Below are 24201 nucleotides of genomic sequence, written 5' to 3' on the forward strand. Positions count from 1 at the left end.
TTGATACAAATCCTTTTAATAAAGTATATCAGTGACAACTTCCTGTTTAAATAAATATATTGTTAAAAAATCATGCAAGAGCATTTTGTTATAATTATGAGGAAAGGTTTGAGACTACTGTTCCCTCTGCAGAAACGCTATGCACAGATGCAAAATGGTCAAAGGCTGATACAATAATGAATCTCAAGTAAGTAGCGGAGCCATCACGTGCCTGTATGGGAAAAAAATCAATATAAATGCTTTTAGCAGTGCTAGTTAACTGTTAACAAGCAGTTAGCAGAAGAAATGGCTTGATGCAAGAGTAATATTCTAAATACATAACAATATATAATGCCAGCTACATATAATAGTTGTGGTACGTATCAGCTAAATACAAGCCTTGGTTTGATGAAAAATAGCAACTGGAGCTAAAAACTGCAACTCTCATTTTTGTAGGGACAGGGTCTCGCTGTGTTGCCCAGGCTGGTCTTGAACTAGCCTCAAAACTAGCCTCCCAAAGTGCTGGGATTACAGGTGTGAGCTACTATGCCCAGTTTCTAATTTTTTAAAAGTGTCGGCTGGGTGCGGTGGCTTACGCCTATAATCCCAGCACTTTGGGAGTCTGAGGCGGACAGATCACCTGAGGTTGGGAGTTCGAGACCAGCCTGACCAACATGGAAAAACCCTGTCTCTACTAAAAATACAAAATTAGCTAGGCGTGGTGGCACATGCCTGTAGTCCCAGCTACTCGGGAGGCTAAGGCAGGAGAATTGGTTGAACCCGGGAGGTGGAGACTGCAGTGAGCAGAGATTGCACCATTGCACTCCAGCATGGGCAACAAGAGCAAAACTCGGTCTCAAAAAAAAGAAAAAAAGTGTCTTTCTGAAGTATTTTTCATAATAAAGAAGTTTCCTTTGGTTAGTGTTGCCTCAGAATATACTACCCTGAAGCATGACTACATTTTTATATTTACATAATTTCTCTGGAAAGCAATTAGCCAATATATTTTAAAAGCTGTAAGTATGCTTATAACCTTGCACCCAGTAATTCTATTCCTTGAAATTTAATCTTAGAAAGTAAGAAAAAAGGTGGAGGTCACAGTAGCAGGAATATGCATAGATGTCCCCTGTGTATACAGAGGGGACAAACTGTGTAATGACAGAGGGAACAAAAAGAAAATTAGTTTAAATGTATGCCAATTGGCAAACATTATTTTAAAATTGTACTTATGAAGCCTGTATAATATACTTATGAGGCCTGTATAATATAATACTAAGTTAAAAAAAATGACACAAAATTGTCCACACATTATTATTCTAACTGTACAGCAAATGGTCAACAACTAGAAGAAAATAAATACAGTAAAAGTTTTTGTGACAGGGTAATAAAATTATGGGTGATTTCCAGCCTCCCATTCCCCCCTGCTATTTTTCAAATTTTCTATAATGCTGTGACTCTCCACAGTGGAGTCCTGAAACAATATACGAAAGGTAGCAGGGACTTACTAATCATAACCCACTAGGTAAAGACAGAAAAAAACAGGAAGATAAAATTCAGTAACATTAATTATTTTTCAGGACCTCACTGGCCTCCCCAGTACTCGGGTGAATTTTGGTGGGAGAGAAAGGAACAAAAGGGATTCAAAAACTTCCTACAGAATTTTTTGAAACACTGATTTAATAGTAGCTTCCAGCAAGTTGTGAAGAAGTAAACTTAATGCATAAGGTACGATTTTAACCCTCACTTAGGGAAACTTTAATTAAACAAAGCATGACCACCTAATAGATATTCAGTTGTTTTACTTTTTTGTGTTAGTCTAAAACCGGGGCCTGACCAACTACCAGGAACAGAGGAACTCCTGATGAGGCAGCAGCTTCCTCATCAACAGGCATTCATTTCACTTGACAAGCAAAGCCCAATGGAATGTTGTCGAAAAATACTGGTTCTCTTTCCACCTCACCTCTCTTTGGCTTATTTGTTGCTGATCCTATGCTCTAGTTCCCCTTATCTGAATCTCCCTTGTCCTTTCATGCTTAAATTAACATTCAATTTTGGCATCTCTACCTTTTTTGATTCCTATTCTAAAATGCCTACAGAATCAAACGAAAAAAAGCAAACCAAATAAATACTTCAAAGTAAATGAATGAGAAAAATAAAACAACAAAAAAATGAATTGTTTTATCTTGCCGTCACTCTCTATGAAAGAGCCTAATTTATGAATGTACATTTAGCTTATATTATTATTGAGAATAACTTTCTCTACTGGTTGATTTAGATACAGAACCTATAATATCATGAGGATATTTATTATATATGACTATGGAGATAGGTTTAAAGTCTAAATACATTGTGCACGTTAATTTTTAATTCTATAAAGTATATTCACTTACCATAATTTCTTCATTTTGAAGCTGCCCCTCTGTGTGTACCAAATCTAAAACACAAATGTAACAGAAGAAATGAGTTAAGGGTCAAAATACATGAGAATAGCTACTGAAATTTATGTTCAGCAAAATATGATATCTGGTAAATTATAAGACCAGGTTTGAAGGACTCATCGTTTGCATGTTGAAATTTGATTTAAAAATAGAAGTATATGATATATAAGGCAAAAAAGATAATCTATGAGCTATAAAATATCCTAGTGAGTATAAGCAAAAGGAAAAGTAAATGTCAATTATATTAATAGTAAAAGAATATAAGGAACTGATAAAATGTGAAAATTTCTTTTTAAAACATTTATTTTAAAAAATCCCCTTTTCAAGAAAAAAAAAGTGAACATTTGAGGATCCAGCTACTAACAGAAAGGAGCCATTTTGCCATACCCAAAGGTAACAATTAGAGCTGAGTTTCTCAGTGAGACTTTCACTATGATGCATAATTGTGTGGCCCATGAAGTAATCTTTTCTGGTATCCAAGTTTTAAAAATGTTTCCTTATCTAATTTTAGAGCAGATTAATTTATTTGATCATGAGTTAATCATATCAAACATTCTTTTGGAAACATGAAAGATTTAATTGCTATAATGATAGCTAATGACAGTATTCAAAATTAACTTCATATAAAATAATGTATACAATGTAAAAGCCCCATAGTATTAAAAGAAGTGTTTCTGTTTCCTAACCCTTTTCTGAAATAATGAAAATCAGTAATCTGCTTTACCCCTTCTTTCTCCTTTAGTCCTGCTTCCTAAAAGTAAACATTCTCAACTATTTAAGCTGTTTTTCCTGAAATTATATGCTTTTATTCCTTTTTGATAAATTTTTTACTGACTTTATAGTATACTAGGTGAAATTTTAGCTTTTTAAAGCCGAAATCCCTCTTTTTCCTCCTTCAACTTCTCCCTCTTTCCCTCCTCTCAAATTTGAAATCCTACTTGATGGTTACATTACTTTGTCTATCTAAAGGTTATTTACTCCTGAAATAAGTAATGAATTATAATGATATTTTCTTTCTTGTACAACTCTATCACCAGAAATTAATAATAAACTTTTTCATTTGCATAGTTTTTTAATTTATGAAAAATTGAAAAACATCAGCTGGGCACGGTGGCTCACGCCTATAATCTCAGCACTTTGGGAGGCCGAGGTGGGCAGATCATGAGGTCAGGAGATCGAGACCATCCTGGCTAACACGGTGAAACCCCATCTCTACTAAAAAATATACAAAAAATTAGCCAGGCGTGGTGGTGGGCACCTGTAGTCCCAGCTACTCGGGAGGCTGAGGCAGGAGAGTGTCGTGAACCTGGGAGGTGGAGCTTGCAGTGAGCCAAGATCGTGCCACTGCACTCCAGCCTGGGCGACAGAGAGAGACTCCATCTCAAAAAAAAAAAAAAAGAAAAAAAGAAAAGAAAAATATCAAACATACTTAGGAGAGAACATAACAAAACTCCCACATATACCCATAAGCTAGATTTTATAATTACTAACATTTCATCAAAGTGGATTTATCAATTTTTTTTTTCACTAAAGTATTTTAGGTCAGGTGTGGTGGCTCACTACTGTAATACCAGCACTATGAGAGGCTGAGGTGGGTAGATCATTTGAGGTCAGGAGTTTGAGACCAGCCTGGCCAACATGGTGAAAACTCTTTCTCTACCAAAAATACAAAAATTAGCCAGGCATCATGGTGCATGCCTGTAATTCCAGCTACTCAGGAGGCTGAGGCTTGAACCTGGGAGGCAGAAGTTGCAGTGAGCCAAGACTGTGCCACTGCACTCCAGCCTCAAAAAAAAAAAACAACAAAAATTAAAGCTTAAGTTCAAGACATTATTTGACATTTTACCTCTAAATACTTTTTTGTTCTTTTGAGACAGGCTCTCACTCTGTCACCTAGATTTAAGTGTAATGGCACGATCTCAGCTCACTGCAACCTTCACCTCCCAGGCTTAAGTGATCCTCCTTCCTCAGCCTCCCAAGTAGCTGGGACTACAGGTGTATGCCACCATACCTAGCAAATATGTATATATATTTTTTGTAGAAACAAGATTTCTCCATGTTGCCCAGGGTAGTTTCTTGAATTCCTGAGATCAAGCGATCCACCCACCTCAGCCTCCCAAAATGCTGGGATTATGGGCGTGAGCCTAGCTTCCCCTAAATACTTAATTATCCATTTCTAAATAGTAATTATTTATATAACCATAATACCACCATCATAACAACATTAAAAATAGTGTTTTAATATAATATGAAACCCAATTCCTATTCAAATTTTCCCAATTGTCCCTGTCTTTTCATAATTGGTTTATTAAAATCAGAGTTAAGTATCTTTTAACCTTGAACTGCTTTCTCTCCCCCATTTTTTAATGGCTCTGACTTACTGAAGACACCAGGTCAGTTGTCCCGTACAGTGTCCCACATTCTAGATTTTTTTTTTTTTAGAGATGGGGTCTTGCTCTGTCACCAAGGCTGAAGTGCAGTGGCATGATCACAGCTCATTGCAGTCTCAACCTGCTGGGCTCAAGTGATCCTTCCATCTCAGCCTCCCAAGTAGCTACAATTACAGGCACATGTCACCATCCCTAGCTAATTTTAAAATTTTTTTGTAGAAACAACATCTTGCCATGTTTCCCAGGCCAGTCTCGAACTCCTGGGCTCACGCAATCCTCCTCCTTCAGCCTCCCAAAGTATTGAGATTACAGGCGTGAGCCACTGTGCCCATGCCCCACATTCTAGATTTTATCATCTTGCCTATTCGTAGTTTCACTTAATTTGTTCCTCTATCCTCTATATTTCTTATAGATTGGAAATTAGAGCTAAAAACTTGATTATATTCATGGTCTGAGGTCTTCATCAATGTCTTGTGATCTTTGTCTTTTGTTACTTCTGGATTATTTGAAAACTGTGCATCATTTGAAAACTGTGTGCATGAGCTACACTTGTTGATTACTGGACCATAGGGTGACCAGAAATGAGCTGGCCTTTATCAGTATCCATAGGTCTTTTTTCTAGGGCCATTTAGTTTCTCCAAAGATGAATGTTCCAGTCTTCCAGCTGAGGGTATATTCTTGGCTGCTGACATTAATACCAGAACACAGGAAGGAGGCTGGTGTTCCCGCTATTCAATATGTAGACTTCCACTAGTATCCAATTTTCAACTCCATGTCTCACTCACTCCCTACTATGTATCTGGTCTCCTGAGCCTCAACATTCTATATTTGCAGTTGTCTCTTGAGGGTGGTGGTGGAGGTCTGTGGGAGAAAGGAGTGGTCACTTAGCTTTGCAGGATGGAAGAAGGTACCTAGAGTCTGATTACTCTGTATATAGATGTTCAACTAATCATCCTTATTTTCTGACCCAGGTCTCATTCATACTTCCCATGGCACCTGTTGCCTTTGAGCTCTAGGCCTTTCTGGGGTTCTGTGTGACAAAGTGGCTTGCTTCTTATTGATATGCTCCTTGGCAAGACCTTAGGTTATAACCTAGTTCATTCAGCTAAAGAAGTTACTACTCTTCCATCTGCTTTCTCACATTTGCTTTAGTTTGCTGGTTGTTTAATCTTTGTCCTTGTAGGTTTATGCCTGTTTTTATTCCTTTACTATTATTTTCATGATATTTTGAGAGGGAAAAGAGATAGACATATGAAGGCAAGATGCTGTGTTTAATTAAGTAGAGGCTATCAATTCTGCTGGTGATATTTAAATAGTACCATTAATCGGGAGGAAAGGAAAGAAGATGAGAAACTAATATTTATTGTCTATTATATGCCAGACACTAGTTCACCAAAACCTTAAATGATAGATATCATCGCCATTTTCCTAATAAGGATTTTGAAACTGAGAAAAATTAAGTCACATGTTAATAGTTATATAACCAGTAAATGAAGCAGCAGCTTTGTGTTCAAACCTGGGTCTTTCTAGGTCCTAAATGTGTCACAAGGATCACTGAAGTCATCTTTTTTCACCAATGTGCAGCTAGATGAGAAATGTAGAGTCAAAGGAATATTATCTACTCCTTCATGCTCAGAACAATGCTGGTGAAACACATACCTTTTTCAATCCATTGCTCAAAATCAACTGGCTCTTTAGACGTGCTCTTTTCAATCTTCAAGGTCTGTACTGACATTGTCAACAAACAAAGTAAGTAAAGTGTTAATCTGTCTCTACGTTTTTGACCCTATATTTCTTTTTCCCTCTGCCTGAGATTGTCATGCACAGTGGAACTACACAAACACTGGGATCAGAAACATCATGGAAGTTACTCTGTATTTTTCCAAAAAACCCTATGGTAAAATATAGTCTTGTATAACTAATCTTCCAAATGTTTGCAACCATACAACACAGAGCAAGTAGAGCTTTTTTGAATTTGGCATTATTCCAATTTTTTTGTGTGTATTGGCAATAATAATACTATTGGTGGTCTTGGTCATAAACATTTATGGAGAGCCTATGATGAGTCAAACATATTTATCCATTCACTTTTGACTACAATCTTATGAGAAAGGTATTTTAACCCACTTTACTGGTGAGAAAACAGGTTTAGAGGAGCCAAGCAAGGTGTTCAATGATATACAGCTAGTAAGTACCAGAAATGGAATTCAAACCCAGAGCCTCCACAATTAATGAGAAAAGAGACTTATCAAGAATACAATCATCTTCCTTCTAAACTGGTTTTTCTCCACTGTTCTCAGTCCAGTCTCTACCACTCCAGATCCATTCCTCCTCTTCTTTGTCCTGTTCTGTGCCATGAGGGGCTAACCTCTGTGGACTGTATCACATGGATTAATTTACCACTGCCTTCTGACTGGATTTGTCCAGTGGGAGACACCAGGGGGAGATTGGGGTGGGGAAGGGAGATCAGCCAATTTTATCTCCACTCCCTTCCTGCTTCAGTGTGACATCTTTGACAGTTTCTCCTGCCTACAGCTCCTATTAGGCCCTTTTACACAGGCTCCAGCTCTCACAGATCTCTGATAACACTATTTCCTTCCCTTGTGCCAGGGCTGGTCACAGCTTCCTGCTACAGCTAGTTTCTGAGGGCCTCATCATTCCTTGCCTTGTTTCTTCCCTTAACCCAGGCCATAATTTTGCAAGTAGCCCCATCAATAGAGCCTCTTCATTTGAACCATCTGGGATGTATTCTGTTTCCTGCTATGATTTTGTCTGATACATTTTATCCTTAAATAAATAGGATTAGAATGATGTCCCAAGGGAGATTATCCCCCTAAATTCCTGAGAAAATGCCACTAGTAATAGAAGAATCACAACTATCCAATGTAAATAATCAGGGTTATCAGATTTTCAACAAGAATTTGACAAAGAACTCCAGGACAAATGAATCTAGAATAAAGATGTCATGGAACTTAGTGTTCTGGCAAGCTGGCATCTTATATTCCTAATAGGGCCTTTTGCCAGACTTTTACATAGTAAATTGCATGGAAATTATTATGTGCTTTGGAAGGGTTTCAAATTTGCAGTTTCAGAGAGGCCAGTTGAGCTCAAGGCAGTTAACCCATAATCCCCATCCTTTCACCCCAGCAATAAAACTGGATTCCATGCTATAAAGAAAAACTAGTGTTTTGCCAAAAGTTTACATACATGCCTTCTGCCTATGGAAAAAATGAAAGGAAAATGAAAATCAACACATGAGCCTTACCTGGAGCACCGAAAAAAAAAAAAGAAGAAAAAATTAATGTAAGATTTGCTTACCAAAGTAACTTTGGATTACAAGCCTTTCAATCCTTACATGTTTGTGGAAACAAATAATGAATTCCTGGGGAAACATTCCTGTGGTGGTCCAAAACGTTTCTGGATTCCTATTGTTAATTTTAAAGAAAAAATAAGAATAGCCAAATACAAATGGTTAATCATAAAATTTTACTGAATACCTGTTTTTTTAAAATTAAATGACTACTGGATTCTTACATCTCCTTTCTATTAATTCTGCCTCTAATCTCTCTCCAACTTTAATAATTCTTCTTTACTACTACCAGGTATTCTTTTCTAAAACACAGAAACGGAATTGATGTCACTCCTATCTAAATGCCTCAGGGGTCCCTTATTGCCTATAATTCTAAACTCCTTCGTATGGCATTTAAGACTGTACAATCTGGTTCCATCATTAAGTTATATTCTCTTCCACCACTGTGGTCACACTGGGCCACTTAAAATTCTGCAAATACGTTATGCAGGCTCTTGCTTCTGTACCTTAGCTCATTCATGAGGTTTTGTTTTTTGTTTTTTTTTTTTACCCGAAAAACCCTTCTTCCCCTTGCATAAGTTAATTCACTTTCTGGTCCCATTTATCTAACACCACCAAATCAGAATCACTTCCTCCCTCTTTTGCACTTATCTCATACTCAGCCTCCATCTCTACATTGGCACTTAATCTCCTGTGTTTCTATGGCTCCCACTAGATGCTGAGCTCTGAGTCCAGCTTCTTTCTCTTACTCATCTTTATAACCCTACAACTGCTGCAATGCTCACGCATAGTAGATATATGCTAAATGTTTGTTCAAACAAAATTAAAACATGCACTGAATTTTAAGTCATATATAGTCAAAATAGTATATATGGTTTTGACTACAGAAATAATCATTTCTATTTTAACTATATAAGCTTTTTACTTTTTTGGGAAGTAAAATTTACCTACAGTGAAATTTACCTTAAGTGCATAACTTAGTGAGTTTTGATAAATGTATATGCTTATGTAACCAATACTCCAATGAAGATACAGAACATTTCCATGACCCAGAATCTCCCTTAACTTTCCTTCCAGACAATCCCTACCTCCCTTAGGCAACCACTGCTCTGATTTCTATCACCACCAACTATGCCACAACGTTTTCATTCGTGATTTTGTTTGATATTTTTGTTGGATATTTTAATTGCTTGCAGCTTTTCACTATTAGGAACAAAACTGCTATAAGTATTCTTGTACAAGTGCTTGTGAACATGTTTTCATTTTTCTGGGTAATTACTAAGAGTGGAATTGCTAGGACATAGGGTAAAAGTATATTTAACTTTATAAGAAACTGTCAGCTTGCCAACGTGGTTGTACTATTTTGCACTCCATTTTCTTTCTTGTCATGTCATGTCTTTGTCAGGCTTTGCTATCCGGATAATGTTCTCATAAAACAATTTGGGAAATGTTTCCTTCTCTATTTTTGAGAAAGTTTGTGGAAGACTGGTATTTCTTCTCTAAATATTTTATTGAATTTAATTTCTATAATAGATATGAGGCTGTTCAGAATTTCCAATTGATCTTGTGTCATTTTTATAAGTTGAGCTTTACAAGAAATCTGTCCATTTCATCTAAGTTGTCAAATGTATTAGCTTAAATTTGTTCTTTATAACTTTTATTAATTCTTTCAAATGATCAACTTTAGGCTTTATTATTTTTTCTAATAATTGTCTATTTTACTGATTTCTGCTCTTACCTTTACTATTTATTTTCTTCTACTTAGTTTGGGTTTAATTTGCTCATTTTTTTTCTAGCTTCCTAAGGTGAAAATTTAGATTATTGGTTTTACAATTTTTTCCTTTTTAACATAAGTATATATGCTATTACTTTCCCTTGAGACACTGCTTTAGCTGCATGCTACAAATTTGGTATGTTATATTTTCAACATCATTCTGTTAGAAGTATTTTCTAAGGCCAGGCATGGTGGCTCACTCCTGTAATCCTAGCACTCTGGGAGGCTAAGGAGGGTGGATCACCTGAGGTCAGCAGTTCAAGACCAGCCCGGCCAATATGGGGAAACCCCGTCTCTACTAAAAACACAAAAATTAGCCAGGTGTCTGGGACACGCCGGTAGTCCCAGCTACTTGGGAGGCTGAGGCCAGGAGGTGGAAGTTGCCATGAGCCGAGACTGCACCACTGCACTCCAGCCTGGATGACGGAGACTCCATCTCAAAAAAAATAATAATAATAAAATAAAATAAAATTCTAAGATCCCTTATGATTTCTTTTTTGACCCATGGGTTATTTAGAAGTGTAGTGGTTAGTTACTAAGTTTTGGGGGGGTTTTCTGAATATCTTTTTGTTGTTTATTTCTAATTTAATTACACTGTGGTCAGGGAACATACTCTTTAAGATTTTAATCTTGAAATACATTGAGACTTATTTTATGTTTCAGCACATTTCAGTGAATGTTCAACATGTTGGGTTTTAGGTTTTTTAAGAGACTGAGTCTCGCTCTGTCACCCAGACTGCAGTGCAGTGGCACTATCTTGGCTCACTGCAGCACTGACCTCCTGGGCTCAAGCCATCCTCCTGCCTCAGCTCCAAAAGGAACAGTGACTACAGGTATGCGCCACCATGCCTGGCTAATTTTTGTGTTTTCTTGTAGAGACGGGGTTTTTTTTTGTTGTCCAGGCTGGTCTCAAACTTCTGAGCTCAGGCAATCTGCCTGCCTTGGCCTCCCAAAGTGCTGGGATTACAGGCGTGAGCCACCACACGCAACTCATCAATATGTTCTTGTTCCATGTTGTTGATTATAGTATTCTATAACCATCAACAAAGTCGAGGTTATGATATTATTCAGATCATCTATGTCTTTATTGATTTTCTGCCAAATTGTTCTATCATTACTGAGAAAAGGGTACTAAAATCTCTAACTATAATTGTGAATTTATCTAGTTCTCCCTTTTATCTGTCAGATTTTGCTCTATGTATTTTAAATAACTATTATTAGGTCCATATACACTTAGGATTATCCTCTCTTCCTAATGAATGGACCCTCTAACATTATAAAATGTCCCCTTTGTCTCTGGTAATACTCCTTGTCTTATATTCTACTTTGTCTGATATGAATATAGCTACAGCGACTTTCTTATGTAAACTGTTTGTAGGATGCATCTTCTTTCATCCTTTTATTTTCTTTTTTTTATTTATTTATTTTTTGAGACGGAGTCTCGCGCTGTGTCACCCAGGCTGGAGTGCAGTGGCGCGATCTCGGCTCACTGCAAGCTCCGCCTCCCAGGTTCACGCCATTCTCCTGCCTCAGCCTCCCAGTAGCTGGGACTACAGGCGCCCGCCACCACGCCCGGCTAGTTTTTTTGTATTTTTAGTAGAGACGGGGTTTCACCATGTTAGCCAGGATGGTCTCGATCTCCTGACCTCGTGATCCACCCGCCTCGGCCTCCCAAAGTGCTGGGATTACAGGCTTGAGCCACCGCGCCCGGCCATCCTTTTATTTTCAACCTATTCGTATCTTCATATTTAAAGTCCGTATCTTTTAGACAATATATATTTGGGTCTTGGCTTTTTATCCAATCTGACAATCTCTGATATTTAATTGGAGTGTTTAGCCCCATTGACATTTAGTGTAACTAGTGATATGGCTGAGTATAAATCTACTATCTTGCTATTCATTTTCATCCCTCCCATCTATTCTTGTTCTGTTTCTCCTTTCCTGTTTCTGAGTGAATAAATTTTTTACATTCCATTTAATTCATCTATCTTTTTTAGCTATACCTCTTTTATTAGAAATTTTTACAATAGCTCCTCTCTAGGTTACAACATAAAATCCTCATGATAGTCAATTTACACTGAACATCACTTTTGTGCCATTGTTGTCATATATTTTATATATATAATATACCCCATAATACAATTTTTTTCATTAAGTGGTCAGTTATCTTTCAAAAAAATTAAAAGAGGAAAAAAAGGCAGTCTTTTATAGTTACCTGAATATTTACCATTTCCAGTACACTTAATTTCTTCTTATAGGTTTGATTTTCCACCTAGTATTATACTCTTCAAACTGCAGAATTTCTTTTAGCATTCCTTGTGATGCAGGTCTACTTGTGATGAAAAATGCCTTTATCCTATCTTAATTTTTGGAAGATAGTTTAGCTAGACACAGAATTCTGGGTTGACAGGGTTTTTAAATATTTGCTTGTTTCTCCCTTTCCCAGTATTTTAAAGATATTGCTCCATTGTTGTCTGGTTTCCACTGTTTGTGATGTAAAGTCAGCTGTCATTAGTGCTATTGTTCCTCTGTATATAATAGTTTTTATTTCCTTTTAGCTATTTAAAATATTTTTTTTCTTTTTCTTTTTCGGCAGTTTGACTAAGATACAACCTCTGTATTTATCTAGCTTGGGACTTGCTGAGTTTTTTGGATCCATAATTTGTTATTTTAAAATAAAATTGGGGAAAATTCAGCTCAAAAGTAGAAACAACCCAGGTGTCCATAAACTGATGAATGCATAAATAAAATGTGCTATATCCATACAATGAAATCTTGACAATAAAGAAGAATGAAGTACTGATAAGTGCTACAACATGGATTAACCCTGAAAACACGTAAGTGAAAGAAACCAGGCCAGGTGTGGGTAGCTCATGCCTGTAATCCAAGCACTTTGGGAGGCCAAGGCAGGTAGGCTGCTTGAGGTCAGGAGTTCAAGACCAGCATAGCCAACATGGTAAAACCCTGTTTCTACTAAAAATAAAGAAATGAGCCAGGTGTAGTGGTGCACACCTGTAGTCGCAGCTACTCGGGAGGCTGGGGCATGAGAATCACTTGAACTCAGGAGGCAGAGGTTGCAGTGAGCTGAGATTGCACCACTGCACTCCAGCTTGGATGAAAGAGCAAGACTGTCTCAAAAAAACAAAAAACAAAAGAAAGAAACCACTCATGGCCGGGGGTGGTGGCTCACGCCTGTAATCCCAGCACTTTGGGAGGCAGAGGTGGGCAGATCATGAGGTCAAGAGATCAAGATCATCCTGGCCAACATGGTGAAACCCCGTCTATACTAAAAACACAAAAATTAGTCAGATGTGGTGGTGCCTGCCTTAATCCCAGCTACTCAGGAGGCTGAGGCAGGAGAATCGCTTGAACCCAGGAGGCAGAGACTGTAGTGAGCCGAGGTCACGCCACCGCACTCCAACACCGTCTCAAAAAAAAAAAAAAAGAAACCAAGAAACCAGTCACAAAAGACCACATGTGTATGGTTCTGTTTACATGAAATATCTCAATAGATAAAATCTACAGAAACAAAGTAGATTAATGCTTGCCTAGGGCTAGTATGGATGGGAAAATACAGAGTGACTGATAACAAGTGTGAGGTTTCTTGTGTGTGTGTAGTTTCTTTTTGGGATGATGAAACTGTTCTAAAATTGGTTGTGGAGATGACTGTGTAACTGTGAATAGGCTGAAAGCCACTGAATTGTATATTCTAAATGGGCAAATTGTATGGTATGTGAATAATATGTCAATAAGGTTGTTACCAAAAAAAAAAAAAAAAAAGGCCAGAACTACTTTTTTTTTTTTTTAAGAGACAGGGTTTTGCTCTGTCACTCAGGCTGGAATACAGTGGCACAATCACAGCTCATTGTAGCCTCAAACTTCTGGGCTCAAGTGATCCTCCTGCCTTGGCTTTCCAAAGTGCTGGGGATTAGAGGTATGAACCATCGTGTCCAGCCAAGGTCAGCTCTCCTAACTCAAAATTCTGGGTTTTTATAAAATGCTTAATATTTTACAGTCTCCTTTCATATTTATATTATTTTAAATTTTACTTAGTGAAATTAATTAAATTAATTTTAATTGCCCCATGTTTTTCTTTGGATGCTTTCAATGAACATAACCAATAGAATAACATAAAATATCATGTAGAGATACACTTGAATTTTAAAATGACATGTAACTAGGCCGGGTGCGGTGGCTCATGCCTGTAATCCCAGCACTTTGGGAGGTCGAGGCGGGCCGATCACGAGGTCAGGAGTTTTAAACCAGCCTGGCCAACATGGTGAAACCCTGTCTCTACTAAAAATACAAAAAATTAGCTGGGCGTGGTGGCGTGCACCTGTAATCCCAACTACTCGGAAGGCTGAGGCAGAAGAATTGCTTGGACCTGGGAGGCGGAGGGTGCACTAAGCTGAGATCATGCCACTGCACTCCAGCCTGGGCAACAGAACAAGATTCTATCTCAGAAAACAAAACAAAACAAAAAACAAAAATTAGTCAGACATGGTGGTGCATGCCTGTAGTCCCAGCTACTCGGGAAGCTGAGGCAGGAGAATCGCTTGAACCCAGGAGGCAGAGGTTGCAGTGACCCGAGATCATGCCACTGCACTCCAGCCTGGGTGACAGAGTGAGACCCTGTCTCAAAAAAAAAAAATAAATAAAAGACATCTAACTAAATCTTGTAATTATATATAAGGAAGTCATCAAAGTGGTAGTTTTCTTTTAAATATGACTTTATAGCTAACACCTATTTTACACGGATTATCTCATGTGATTTTTTTCTCAATTCTGAGGTCAGCAGGAAAGGTGGTATTATCCTCCATTTTTCAGATCAGTAACTGAGGCTCAAAGAGTAATATATATACTCTTTGACCAAGATAACACATAGTTCACTTACCCAGGAATTTTAATTCTAAATACAGTATTCTTCTACACTACACCAAAAGAACTGATTCTCTCTCTTCTTTTTTACTTGGCTTTTTTTTCCCTAGTGTAGAACCTCTTTTCCTCTTTTTCACTGACACATTAAATACAAAGAGCAGAGGAAAAGTAGAAGTATAATCATTTTCTTTTTTTAGTGATGTGGTCTTGTTATGTTGCCCAGGCTAGTCTCAAGCTCCTGACCTCAAGCTATCCTCCTGCCTCAGCCACTATGCCTGGCTATTTATTTAACTCTTATTTCTGAAGGAATGGAGAGTTTGGAGCAGGGCCATAAAACAATATTCCATTATCCCGTAGGGACACATTTATAGCACTGTTTTCTCCAAATAATTCTATGGTTACTCTATTTAGATAAAGCAACTGTGAACAGAAAATAACTTTCTGTTTTTCTTTGAGACAGTCTCGCTCTGCCACCCAGGCTGGAGTGCAGTGACACGATCTCAGCTCACTGAACCTCCACCTCCTGGGTTCAAGCAATTCTGGTGCCTCAGCCTCCCGAGTAGCTGGGACTATAGGCGCATGCCACCACACCTGGCTAATTTTTTGGTATTTTTAGTAGAGACAGAGTTTTACCAAGTTGGCTAGGCTGGTCTTGAATTTCTGACCTCAACTGATCTGCCTGCCTCAGCCTCCTGAAGTGCTGGGATTACAGACATGAGCCACCGCGCCTGGCCAGAAATTAACTTTTAGTGTCTACAATATACAGTCTAATTATATTTTCTGGAACTGCATATGCATTAAAAGTCCCCTATGTACTCTGTTCAGTTATCAGGACAGTAACTACATTATTCCTTATGTTTTCCTGTACTAGAGTTTTTGTCTAATCTAAAAAATATTATGTCCTTATTTATCAAAATGGACAGAGCCTAAAATATTAACTGCAATATATGATAGCTAATCCTAACATTCTATAAACATATAAAACAGACTCGCTTGAGAGAAAGATCACCAAAGTATTGCAAGGTAAATTGATCTTGTCTTGGAAAACTAATCTATCTCCAATCAAAATCAAGCAGTGTTTCTGGAAAGTCCTCTATTTCTGGCAAACAACTTAAGGCAAATCTCCACAGTTCTGTGTATTCTTAAAGCAATTCCCATATTAATTTTTCTACTCCAAGTCAGAGTAGGATAGTAACTATTACCTGAATTTCAGGAAGTAAACAACTAAGAAAAAGAAAGAAGAGACACAGGCAAAAAGCAGATATTAAATTTTTGATTCAAACTAAGTTTGAGTTAACCCAGTGTAGCACAAAGATCCCTGAGTACAAGTTAGAAGACATGAGTGTTAGCTGATTCTGCCTCTTGCTTATCTGTGTAATTTTGAGCAAGTCATTTTTTGAGCAAGTCATCTGATCATTCTTTTCTTCATCTTTACGAAGGAGTTGAAAATACTTTTTTGTGCTTCTTATTCCCCAAGATTACTGTAAGGGTCAACTGACAAAGTATCTATGAAATTATAAAGCCCTATGCAAATGTAGAGTAATATGTGCATATATATGTGTTTATATGTATGTGTGTGTGTGTAGATGTTGATTACTTTCCAATATTAGTCAAGTTTGACTCATAGAAATAGTCTCTGACTTCTAGGAATTCACAGTTGAGAGAGGAAATAAACATTAAAAATAAACAATACAATAAAGGAAAAAGTAAGGTAACAGAGGTATATACCAACTGTTATTGGACCCCAGCAAAGACATAAAGGAATCTGAGGGGAAAAGTCAGTTGTCATAAAGACTACAACTAGGCTTCAAGGAAGAGGCTGAGTTGCTAGAATTTCATCCAGATACATGGGCTTCAAGATACATAAAGTATCATGAAACCTCTGTTACAACTGGTTCTGCCTTCAATAATTAAAAGTAGTACTTAACCTCCTTAGACCTCTCTTACCACAAGTCTGAAATAAAGGGTTTTGGCAAAATAAACCCACAAGTCCTTCCAGGCCTAAAATTAGATGGTTCTATGAGTCAAACTCTGGTCACTGTACATATACCAAGAAAGAGGGTTCAAGAATGTAATAAGCCAGAAGTATTAAAAAAGGAGTTCTCCACCAGGCACGGTGGCTCACGCCTGTAATCCCAACATTTTGGGAGGCCAAGGTGGGCAAATCACCTGAGGTCGGGAGTTCAAGACCAGCCTGACCAACATGGAGAAACCCCATCTCTACTAAAAATACAAAATTAGCCAGGCATGGTGGTGCATGCCTATAATCCCAGCTACTCGGGAGGCTGAGGCAGGAGAATCACTTGAACTCGGGAGGTGGAGGTTTTGGTGAGCCGAGATTGTGCTATCGCACTCCAGCCTGGGCAACAAGAGCAAAACTCTGTCTCAAAATAAAAAGGAGTTCTCAGGTGGGCTCAGTAGCTCATGCCTGTAATCCCAGCACTTTGGGAGGCTGAGGTGGGTGGATCACAAGGTCAGGAGTTTGAGACCAGCTTGGCCAATATAGTGAAACCCCGTCTTGACTAAAAAATACAAAAATTAGCCCAGTGTGGTGGCGTACTCCTGTAGTCCCAGCTACTCAAGAGGCTGAGGCAGGAGAATCACTTGAACCCGGGAGGCAGAGGTTGCAGTGAGCCAAGATGGCGCCACTGGACTCTGGCCTGGGTGACAGAGTGAGACTCTGTCTTTAAAAAAAAAAAAAAAAGAAAAAAAGGAGTTCTCCCATTAACTGCTTTTTCTTGGAATCAGAAGTCTAAGAACAATATTTAGAAAAATATCTACCTAGAAAAAGCTGTAGCACAATGAAGAGTAGAAATTGGAAGGATATCAACAAGGGGAGAGGCAAAACAATACGTGATAGCACGGAATGAAGCATTCAGTTCTGCAAAGATATCACTTAGACCAGTAAGGAAATAGGTAGTATATAGGAAGTTATAATATTTACATTCTTATTCCAAGAAAAACTTGGAGTAAAACCAAAACCAGACCTTAAAATTTACACTTCCATAAAATGAAGTTGTTTGAGTTTTTGCCTTGGTAAACCACTTCTAAAAAAACCTATTTGTATGAAGAGTTCAGTTTAGGCATTATAAAGAAAAGGATCAAAAACCTAAATATACACAACTGAATTAGTTTCAGAAATGGTACCAAAAGTGGATATCAGATAATTCACCAAACATTTATTAAACTATGTTTAATAGGGCAAGTTGTTATAAAACACAGTTCAAGTACTCAAGGGATTCACTGATTTAAGACTGTAAACAACAAACTATAGTAACTCTTACCCATCAATGATATTTTCAGGTGGGTGTTTTTCATCACTTGATGTAGCTAAAATCACTTCGGACCCTTCAGAGCTCAGACAGAGATCAATTTTTCTCATCTTAAAATGTTTAACCTGCAAATCGAAAAATAACAAAAAAAGCAACTTCTTGATTCTCTAAACTTTATCTGAGAAAACCAAGTGAGAAGGACAGGCTGTTGCCTAGCAGATGGTTTAACAGCCAAGCTATTCAACATGTGGGAGGGACTCTAACATGTTTGTTTGTATAAGAAACCTCTCCCAGGGATAATCTATATGACATGACTATTTCTGCCACTCTGCTTCACAAAATAAGTCCCTGACTACCCTAGCCAAACAAAAACACAAAAACACAGAGGTACAGGAAGAAGGTCAACAGAGGAGAACAACATGGAATACCATAAAAATACTCAATTAGGCCGGGTGCGGTGGCTCATGCCTGTAATCCCAGCACTTTGGGAGGCCAAAAAAAATTTTTTTTTTTTCTTTAGAGATGGGGTCTTGCTATGCTGCACAGGCTAGTCTTTGTTTTGAGACGGAGTCTCACTCTTGTTGCCCAAGCTGGAGTGCAATGGCACGATCTTGGCTCAATGCAACCTCTGCCTTCCGGTTTCAAGCGATTCTCCTGCCTCAGCTCCTGAGTAGCTGGGATTACAGGCACCCGCCACCACGCCAGGTTAATTTTTGTATTTTTAGTAGAGACGGGGTTTCACCATGTTGGCCTGGCTGGTCTCAAACTCCTGACCTCGTAATCCGCCCACCTCAGCCTCCCAAAGTGCTGGGATTACAGGCGTGAGCCACCACACCCAGCTTGCTCAGGTTAGTCTTAAAACTCCTGGCCTCAAGTGATCCTCCTGCCTCAGCGTTTAAAAGTGCTGGTATTAAAGGCATGCGCCACTGTGCCCGGCCAGTATCAGTATTTTATAAAAATGCATTTATTCTTAGTTTTTATTAGAATACAGTTTACTTTCTATTATATTTTAAAAACTAGTATCGATAGTATTAAAAGTGTGGTAACATTGGTAAGAAAACACATATATTTTAATTTTTTGTGCCTCTTTTCTCTATCAATCTTACCACAGCTTTTGACACTATTGATACCAGAGAAACAGTCAGTGTGGGATGAATTGTCAAGCCTTAGTTTTAAGAGGAGAAAGATGATGAATTCTGTAAATACAGATTGATAAACTTGAATGCTAATTCTCAACAAAACCCTAAAATTATTAAATTTCATTATTAAAATGGTAGCCTTGAAAATGTAACCAAGGAAGTACTAAAATTGGAAGTAGCAGTAACATTAGTTTACAAGCTAAACCAAACCTATACATTTCTGTTTGTCTGATGGAATTCCTACCCATTTGGAACATGTTCTAAACATTTCGACAAAGCTTCAGACAAAGCTTCTCAAGATACCCTGTGAACCCGACAGAGAAATATGAATTGGGTGACAGCCAGTACTCTAGGTAGATATTTCTAACTCTGAGTGGCTATACTCAAAGAATGATGATTAATGGAAGAAAATGAACTTGTGGAGGACTTCTATCCTTATCCTACTCAACATTTTTATTAATTAAGGATGCACAAAGTATGCTCATCAATTTTGCAGACACAAAGCTTGGGATGTCAGCTGATACGCTAGGTGACAGAATTAGCATTCAAAAAGAAATGAGCAAGCTAGAAAGATGGCTTGCAATGAGTAAGTCATCTAATAAGGATAAAAGTAAAAACCTTTACTCAGTTTTGGAAAAAATCAATCATACAAGGGTTAGTCTAAATCAACTACTGCCTGTGAGCCAAATCTAGCCTGCCATTTGTTTTTGTACTGCCCACAAGCTAAAAATGTGTTTAACATTTTAAAATATTTTTTAAAATCAAAATATACTGTGACACACAAAAATTACATGAAACTCAGATTTTAATGTCCATGAATTATATTGGAAAGTGGCTATGCTCATTCGCTTATATATTGCCTATGGCTGATTATATGTTACAGTGACATAGCTGAGTCACTGAAACAGACTACAAGGCCCATAAAACCTGAAATATTTACTATTTGGCCCTTTACAAAAAAGTTTGCCAACCTCTGATCTGATACATATAGGTTTGGTTGATCACAAAGTCAATATAAGGCAACAGTGTACTCTATCTGCCCCTAAAGGTAATGGAATGCTATCTTAGAGTTTAAGGAAGTACCACATTCCATCAACATTTTTGAACACCAGTTGAACTAAGGGCCAAGCACTGTGCTAGTATTGCAAAGACGAATATAACAACCTAGTGACTAAGACTTGGTTCTTGCCTTCAAGTTCAGAGTCAAGGAAGATGAATAAGCATGAAACTAATAGTATAATATACTACGTACTAGCATCGTGTGACGCACATCCACAACACTGTGTTCAGTTCTGGGTAGTATGTTTTAAGTAGGACATCGTCAGGCGCGATATTGTTCAGAGGAGAGTAAAAAGTTCATGATGATCTATAAACCATATTACATAGAGGAAGGTGAAAAATAGAAATATGACTACCATTTTTATTCTCAGTGGTGCTCACAAATGGAAAAAGGATTTTTTTTTTACACCTCCAGGGGTGTGAACTGAACTCAACAAATACACATTTTGAGCAGGAACTTTGGAGAGACAAGGACTTTCGTGCAAAGTAAAGATTTTAAATTTTTTTCATCCCTGGAAACATCCAAGAAAAGTCAGTAAAAGATCATAATCTATGGAAGAAGCCAAAGAAATCTATGGAGGAAGCCAAAGACAGGATTCCTGCATTGGTAGTTCTCTTGGACTGAGTCAAATTCTAGGAAAGGTAGATTGGGAAAAGATAATGAAAGATCTGAAAAGCCAAGTTAACGGCAATGAAGTTTATCTTGTACTTCATACTCCAGTGGTTCTCAACTGGACTGGGGGTAGATTTTGGCCTCCAACGGACACTTCACAACATGTGAAGTTTTAGCTGTCACAACTTGGGAGGGAAAATGCTGCTAAATATACCATCATATAGAGGACAGCACATCCACAAGTAATTATTGGACCCATGTATAAATAGTGTAAAGCTGGGGAAACTATGCAGTAATCTATTTGGGGGTGGAAATGTGAGGGTTGGAGCTATAGGGAGATAACTTTTTTTTTTTTTTTTGAGATAAGGTCTGGCTCTATGGCCCAGGCTGGAGTGCAACCATGTGATCTCGGCTCAATGCAACATCTGCCTCCTGGGCTCAAGCGATCCTCTCACCTCAGCCTTCCTAGTAGCTGGGACTACAGGCACGCACCACCAAGCCCGGCTCATTTTTTTGTTTTGTTGGGACGGGGTTTTGCCATGTTGCCCAGGCTGGTCTCTAACTCGTGAGCTCAAGCGATCCGCCCACCTTGGCCACCCAAAGTGCTGGGATTTCAGGAGCGAGTCACTGTGTCCGGCCAAGAACTTGTTTTTTAAAAAAGAGTTACACTTCAGGGTTGATATGGAGCAGATGAATAGGAAAGAATGTACTTCCCAAGTGTTCAGTTCTTTTCTTACCTCACGTTCTTAAGTTTTCTGAGAAGCAAACACATGCTTTAATGCAAAACTCATTTCACACCTTCTATATTCAACATTATCCTTCCTATTTCCTGTTTTGGGTAGAATTACTTAAGTAGAAATGGCAGAGACTGGGTTTTCTTTATCTTTTGTTGCAGTTAATGACAAGAAGCAACCAACCTTAGAGAAATACATACAATGACGCCAGTGACTCACGCCTGTAATCCTGACACTTTGAGAGGCCGAGATGGGCGGACAGCTTGAGCTCACAAGTTCAAGACCAGCCTGGGCAACATGGTGAAACCTCGAAACCCCCTCTACTAAAACTACAAAAATTAGCCGGACCTGTTGGCAGGCGCCTGTAATCCCAGCATTTGGGAGGCCCAGGCAGGCGGATCACTTGAGGCCAGCAGTTCAAGACGAGCCTGACCAACATGGTGAAACCTCGTCCCTACTAAAAATATAAAAATTAGCCGGGTGTGGTGGCGGGCGCCGGTAATCCCAGCTAATCCAGAGGTTGAGGCAGGAGAATCGCCTGAACCCAAGAGGCGGAGGCTCAGTGAGGTGAGATCGCGCCACTGCACTCCAGCATGGGCTACAGAGCGATGATGTCTCCAAAAAACAAAACAAAAGTGTAGGTTTGGGAGGTAGTCTAATCCCCCACCCCTTTTCCTCAGGGCCGCAGTTTACCAAAGGTGGTACACTCTGGGGTGCTATCCTTTCCATTTTTTACAATCCCTGACCCTGGAATTCCCTGATGCTTTATCCTGTCTTTCAAATTAGGGCCACTGGTTTCGTCCCCAGTTCACCCCTTCATCGCTAGCTCACATGCCCTTTGTGGTCCTTCTTTCTCCAAACCTCTTCAGGTCAAGTCCTTAGAGGACCTTCAACCTGACCAGCCCCCTTGGTTCTGGTGCTACAGCTGGACTCCTCATGCTCTTTCAAGTACCATCCATTGGGAACGTGGTGTACTTTAGAAAACGCGGACCCGGCCTACGGCTTGTCTCCGCGGGGACAAGGCCACGGCTTCCAAGACAAACCAGCCCTGGCACCACCTTCTCACCTCCATCCCAAACCCTCCTCCTCAGTCCAAGGCCCTGCGGAGACAGACTTCCGAGGGCCCTAGAGCCTCAGACTTGTGGAGGCCTCGCCCCAAATTATGTAAAGAACATAATAAATGCCCCCGACCTTAAGTACAACTCATAGCTAGATGGGTTACGTTGCGGCTGACAGCTTACATTTTGGTAGGCTAATTAATTTCGATTTACAATTGGTTTTCCCTTTTGGTGGTCAAGACGCTGTTTCTGGCCTCAAAGAGCTTCGAGGGCTGGCACTGGCGCCTCCAGGGTCTAGAGAAGGCGGGTCCGCGTCAGACCTCCCGCGACGGCCCTTCCACGCCTCCCGTTGCTCGTCTCTTCACCACCCTCCACTGTTGCTCCCTTCCCACCAGCATCCCCTTCCTTCTGCCTTGCCCGGCCAGGCCCCCACACCCCCTGGTACCAGCCTGCCCACCCCGCGGCCCGCTCGCCTGGGACTCCCGTTAGCTCTGGGCGCCGTACCTTCCTGGCTCGAAACCTCCCTTTCGCCCCGCCCCACGCAGAGCGCCCCAACCCACAGCCCCGCCTCCTCGCCGCAGCCTCCGCGGAGTTCGGGACTGCGCGCGCTCCAACTCCGAAATCTTCGCGCCACGCCTCCCACAAGCCCCGTCTCACCCTCAGCCCCGCCCCCTCGCCGCGACCACAGCGGAGTTCCCGGGCGCGCGCTCCTACCCCGAGCTCTTCGCGCCACGACTCCAACAGGCCCGCCCTGCCCTCAGCCGCGCCCCCCGCGCCGCCGCGGCCTCCGCAGAGTTCCCGGGCGCGCTCGCTCCTACCCCGAGCTCTTCGCGCCACGCCTCCCACAGGCCCCACCCCGCCTCAGCCCCGCCCCCTCGCCGCGGCCTCGGCCCCTCCTACCCCTAGCTCTTCGCGCCACGCCTCCCACAGGCCCCGCCCGCCCTTGACCCCGCCTTTTCCAGCTCCCATTACTTCGCGGGCCAAGATGCGCAACCACTCCCGAGCGCCTTTCCCCAGGGCAGTCCCAGGACTTGCGCTGCCTACCCTCCCCCAGCTCAGCTGTATCCCTGGGGCCCGCAGGACCCAGGGGATCCGCCCTCCCGCGAGCACGCACGCGCAGGGCCCACCTCTGCTAGTTCCAAACCCTCGGCCCTCGGGTGGCCTGCCTGGGGCCCGGCCCCGCCTCCAGACCCGGCCCCGCCTTCGTGCCGGGGCCCGCGCACGCGCGCCTCCCCGGCCCAGCCTTGCCCCCGTCCCCGCTGGTCCCGCGGTCCCACAGCGCCGGGTTGCCCCCAGCCCTCTCCCTCCTCCCACCTTCGCTGTGTCCCACCCTCCCTAGCTTTGTGCCCGGGGTGCTGAGCCCTTCCCCGTCAGCCGCGCCGCGGGAGGAGGGAGCCGCCACAGAGGAGCTGCCGCTCGCTGCCCCGGGCAGGGGCACAGGTAGGTGGCGGCCGCGGGCCGGGCCGCTCGCGGGGCCCCGGGTTGCGTGTGGGAGCGGGGGCGGGGTGTTAGGGAGCGGCGGAGTGGGGGAGGGGAAGCCCGAGAGGGACGGCGGGG

General features: G+C 40.6%; 2 protein-coding genes across 10 annotated transcripts in view; one reads left to right on the forward strand and one right to left on the reverse strand.

The window, feature by feature from the left end:
• On the reverse strand, positions 1-23848 carry HSPB11 (heat shock protein family B (small) member 11). Of its 6 annotated transcripts, XM_017961675.3 has the most exons (8): positions 23149-23167; positions 22828-22938; positions 20433-20546; positions 18054-18166; positions 8126-8232; positions 6467-6535; positions 2370-2413; positions 1-211 (listed from the first exon to the last, which is right to left on the reverse strand). In XM_017961675.3, the coding sequence occupies exons 3-8, from the start codon at positions 20436-20438 to the stop codon at positions 95-97; spliced, it is 456 nt and encodes a 151-aa protein (XP_017817164.1). In that variant the 5' UTR covers positions 20439-20546; positions 22828-22938; positions 23149-23167; the 3' UTR covers positions 1-94. The 6 variants fall into 6 exon arrangements, with proteins under 6 accessions (XP_017817164.1, XP_017817162.1, XP_003891972.1 ...); XM_017961673.3 differs by lacking the exon at positions 23149-23167 and having other exon boundaries at positions 22828-23016; XM_003891923.4 differs by lacking the exons at positions 20433-20546; positions 22828-22938; positions 23149-23167 and adding an exon at positions 23772-23848.
• The window catches only part of LRRC42 (leucine rich repeat containing 42), a 21752-nt gene continuing 21167 nt past the window's right edge, over positions 23617-24201 (forward strand). For 2 of the 4 annotated variants that reach the window (XM_003891920.4, XM_009208949.2), the window contains exon 1: positions 23885-24084. The gene's annotated coding sequence lies outside the window, so the exon portion shown is untranslated. Of the gene's footprint in view, positions 24085-24201 lie in introns of all 4 variants that reach the window. The other 2 variants (XM_003891921.4, XM_009208946.2) reach the window with 2 other exon arrangements.

This window comes from Papio anubis, chromosome 1 (assembly GCF_008728515.1).
Source record: "Papio anubis isolate 15944 chromosome 1, Panubis1.0, whole genome shotgun sequence".
In the NCBI taxonomy this organism is placed as follows: Eukaryota; Metazoa; Chordata; class Mammalia; order Primates; family Cercopithecidae; genus Papio; species Papio anubis.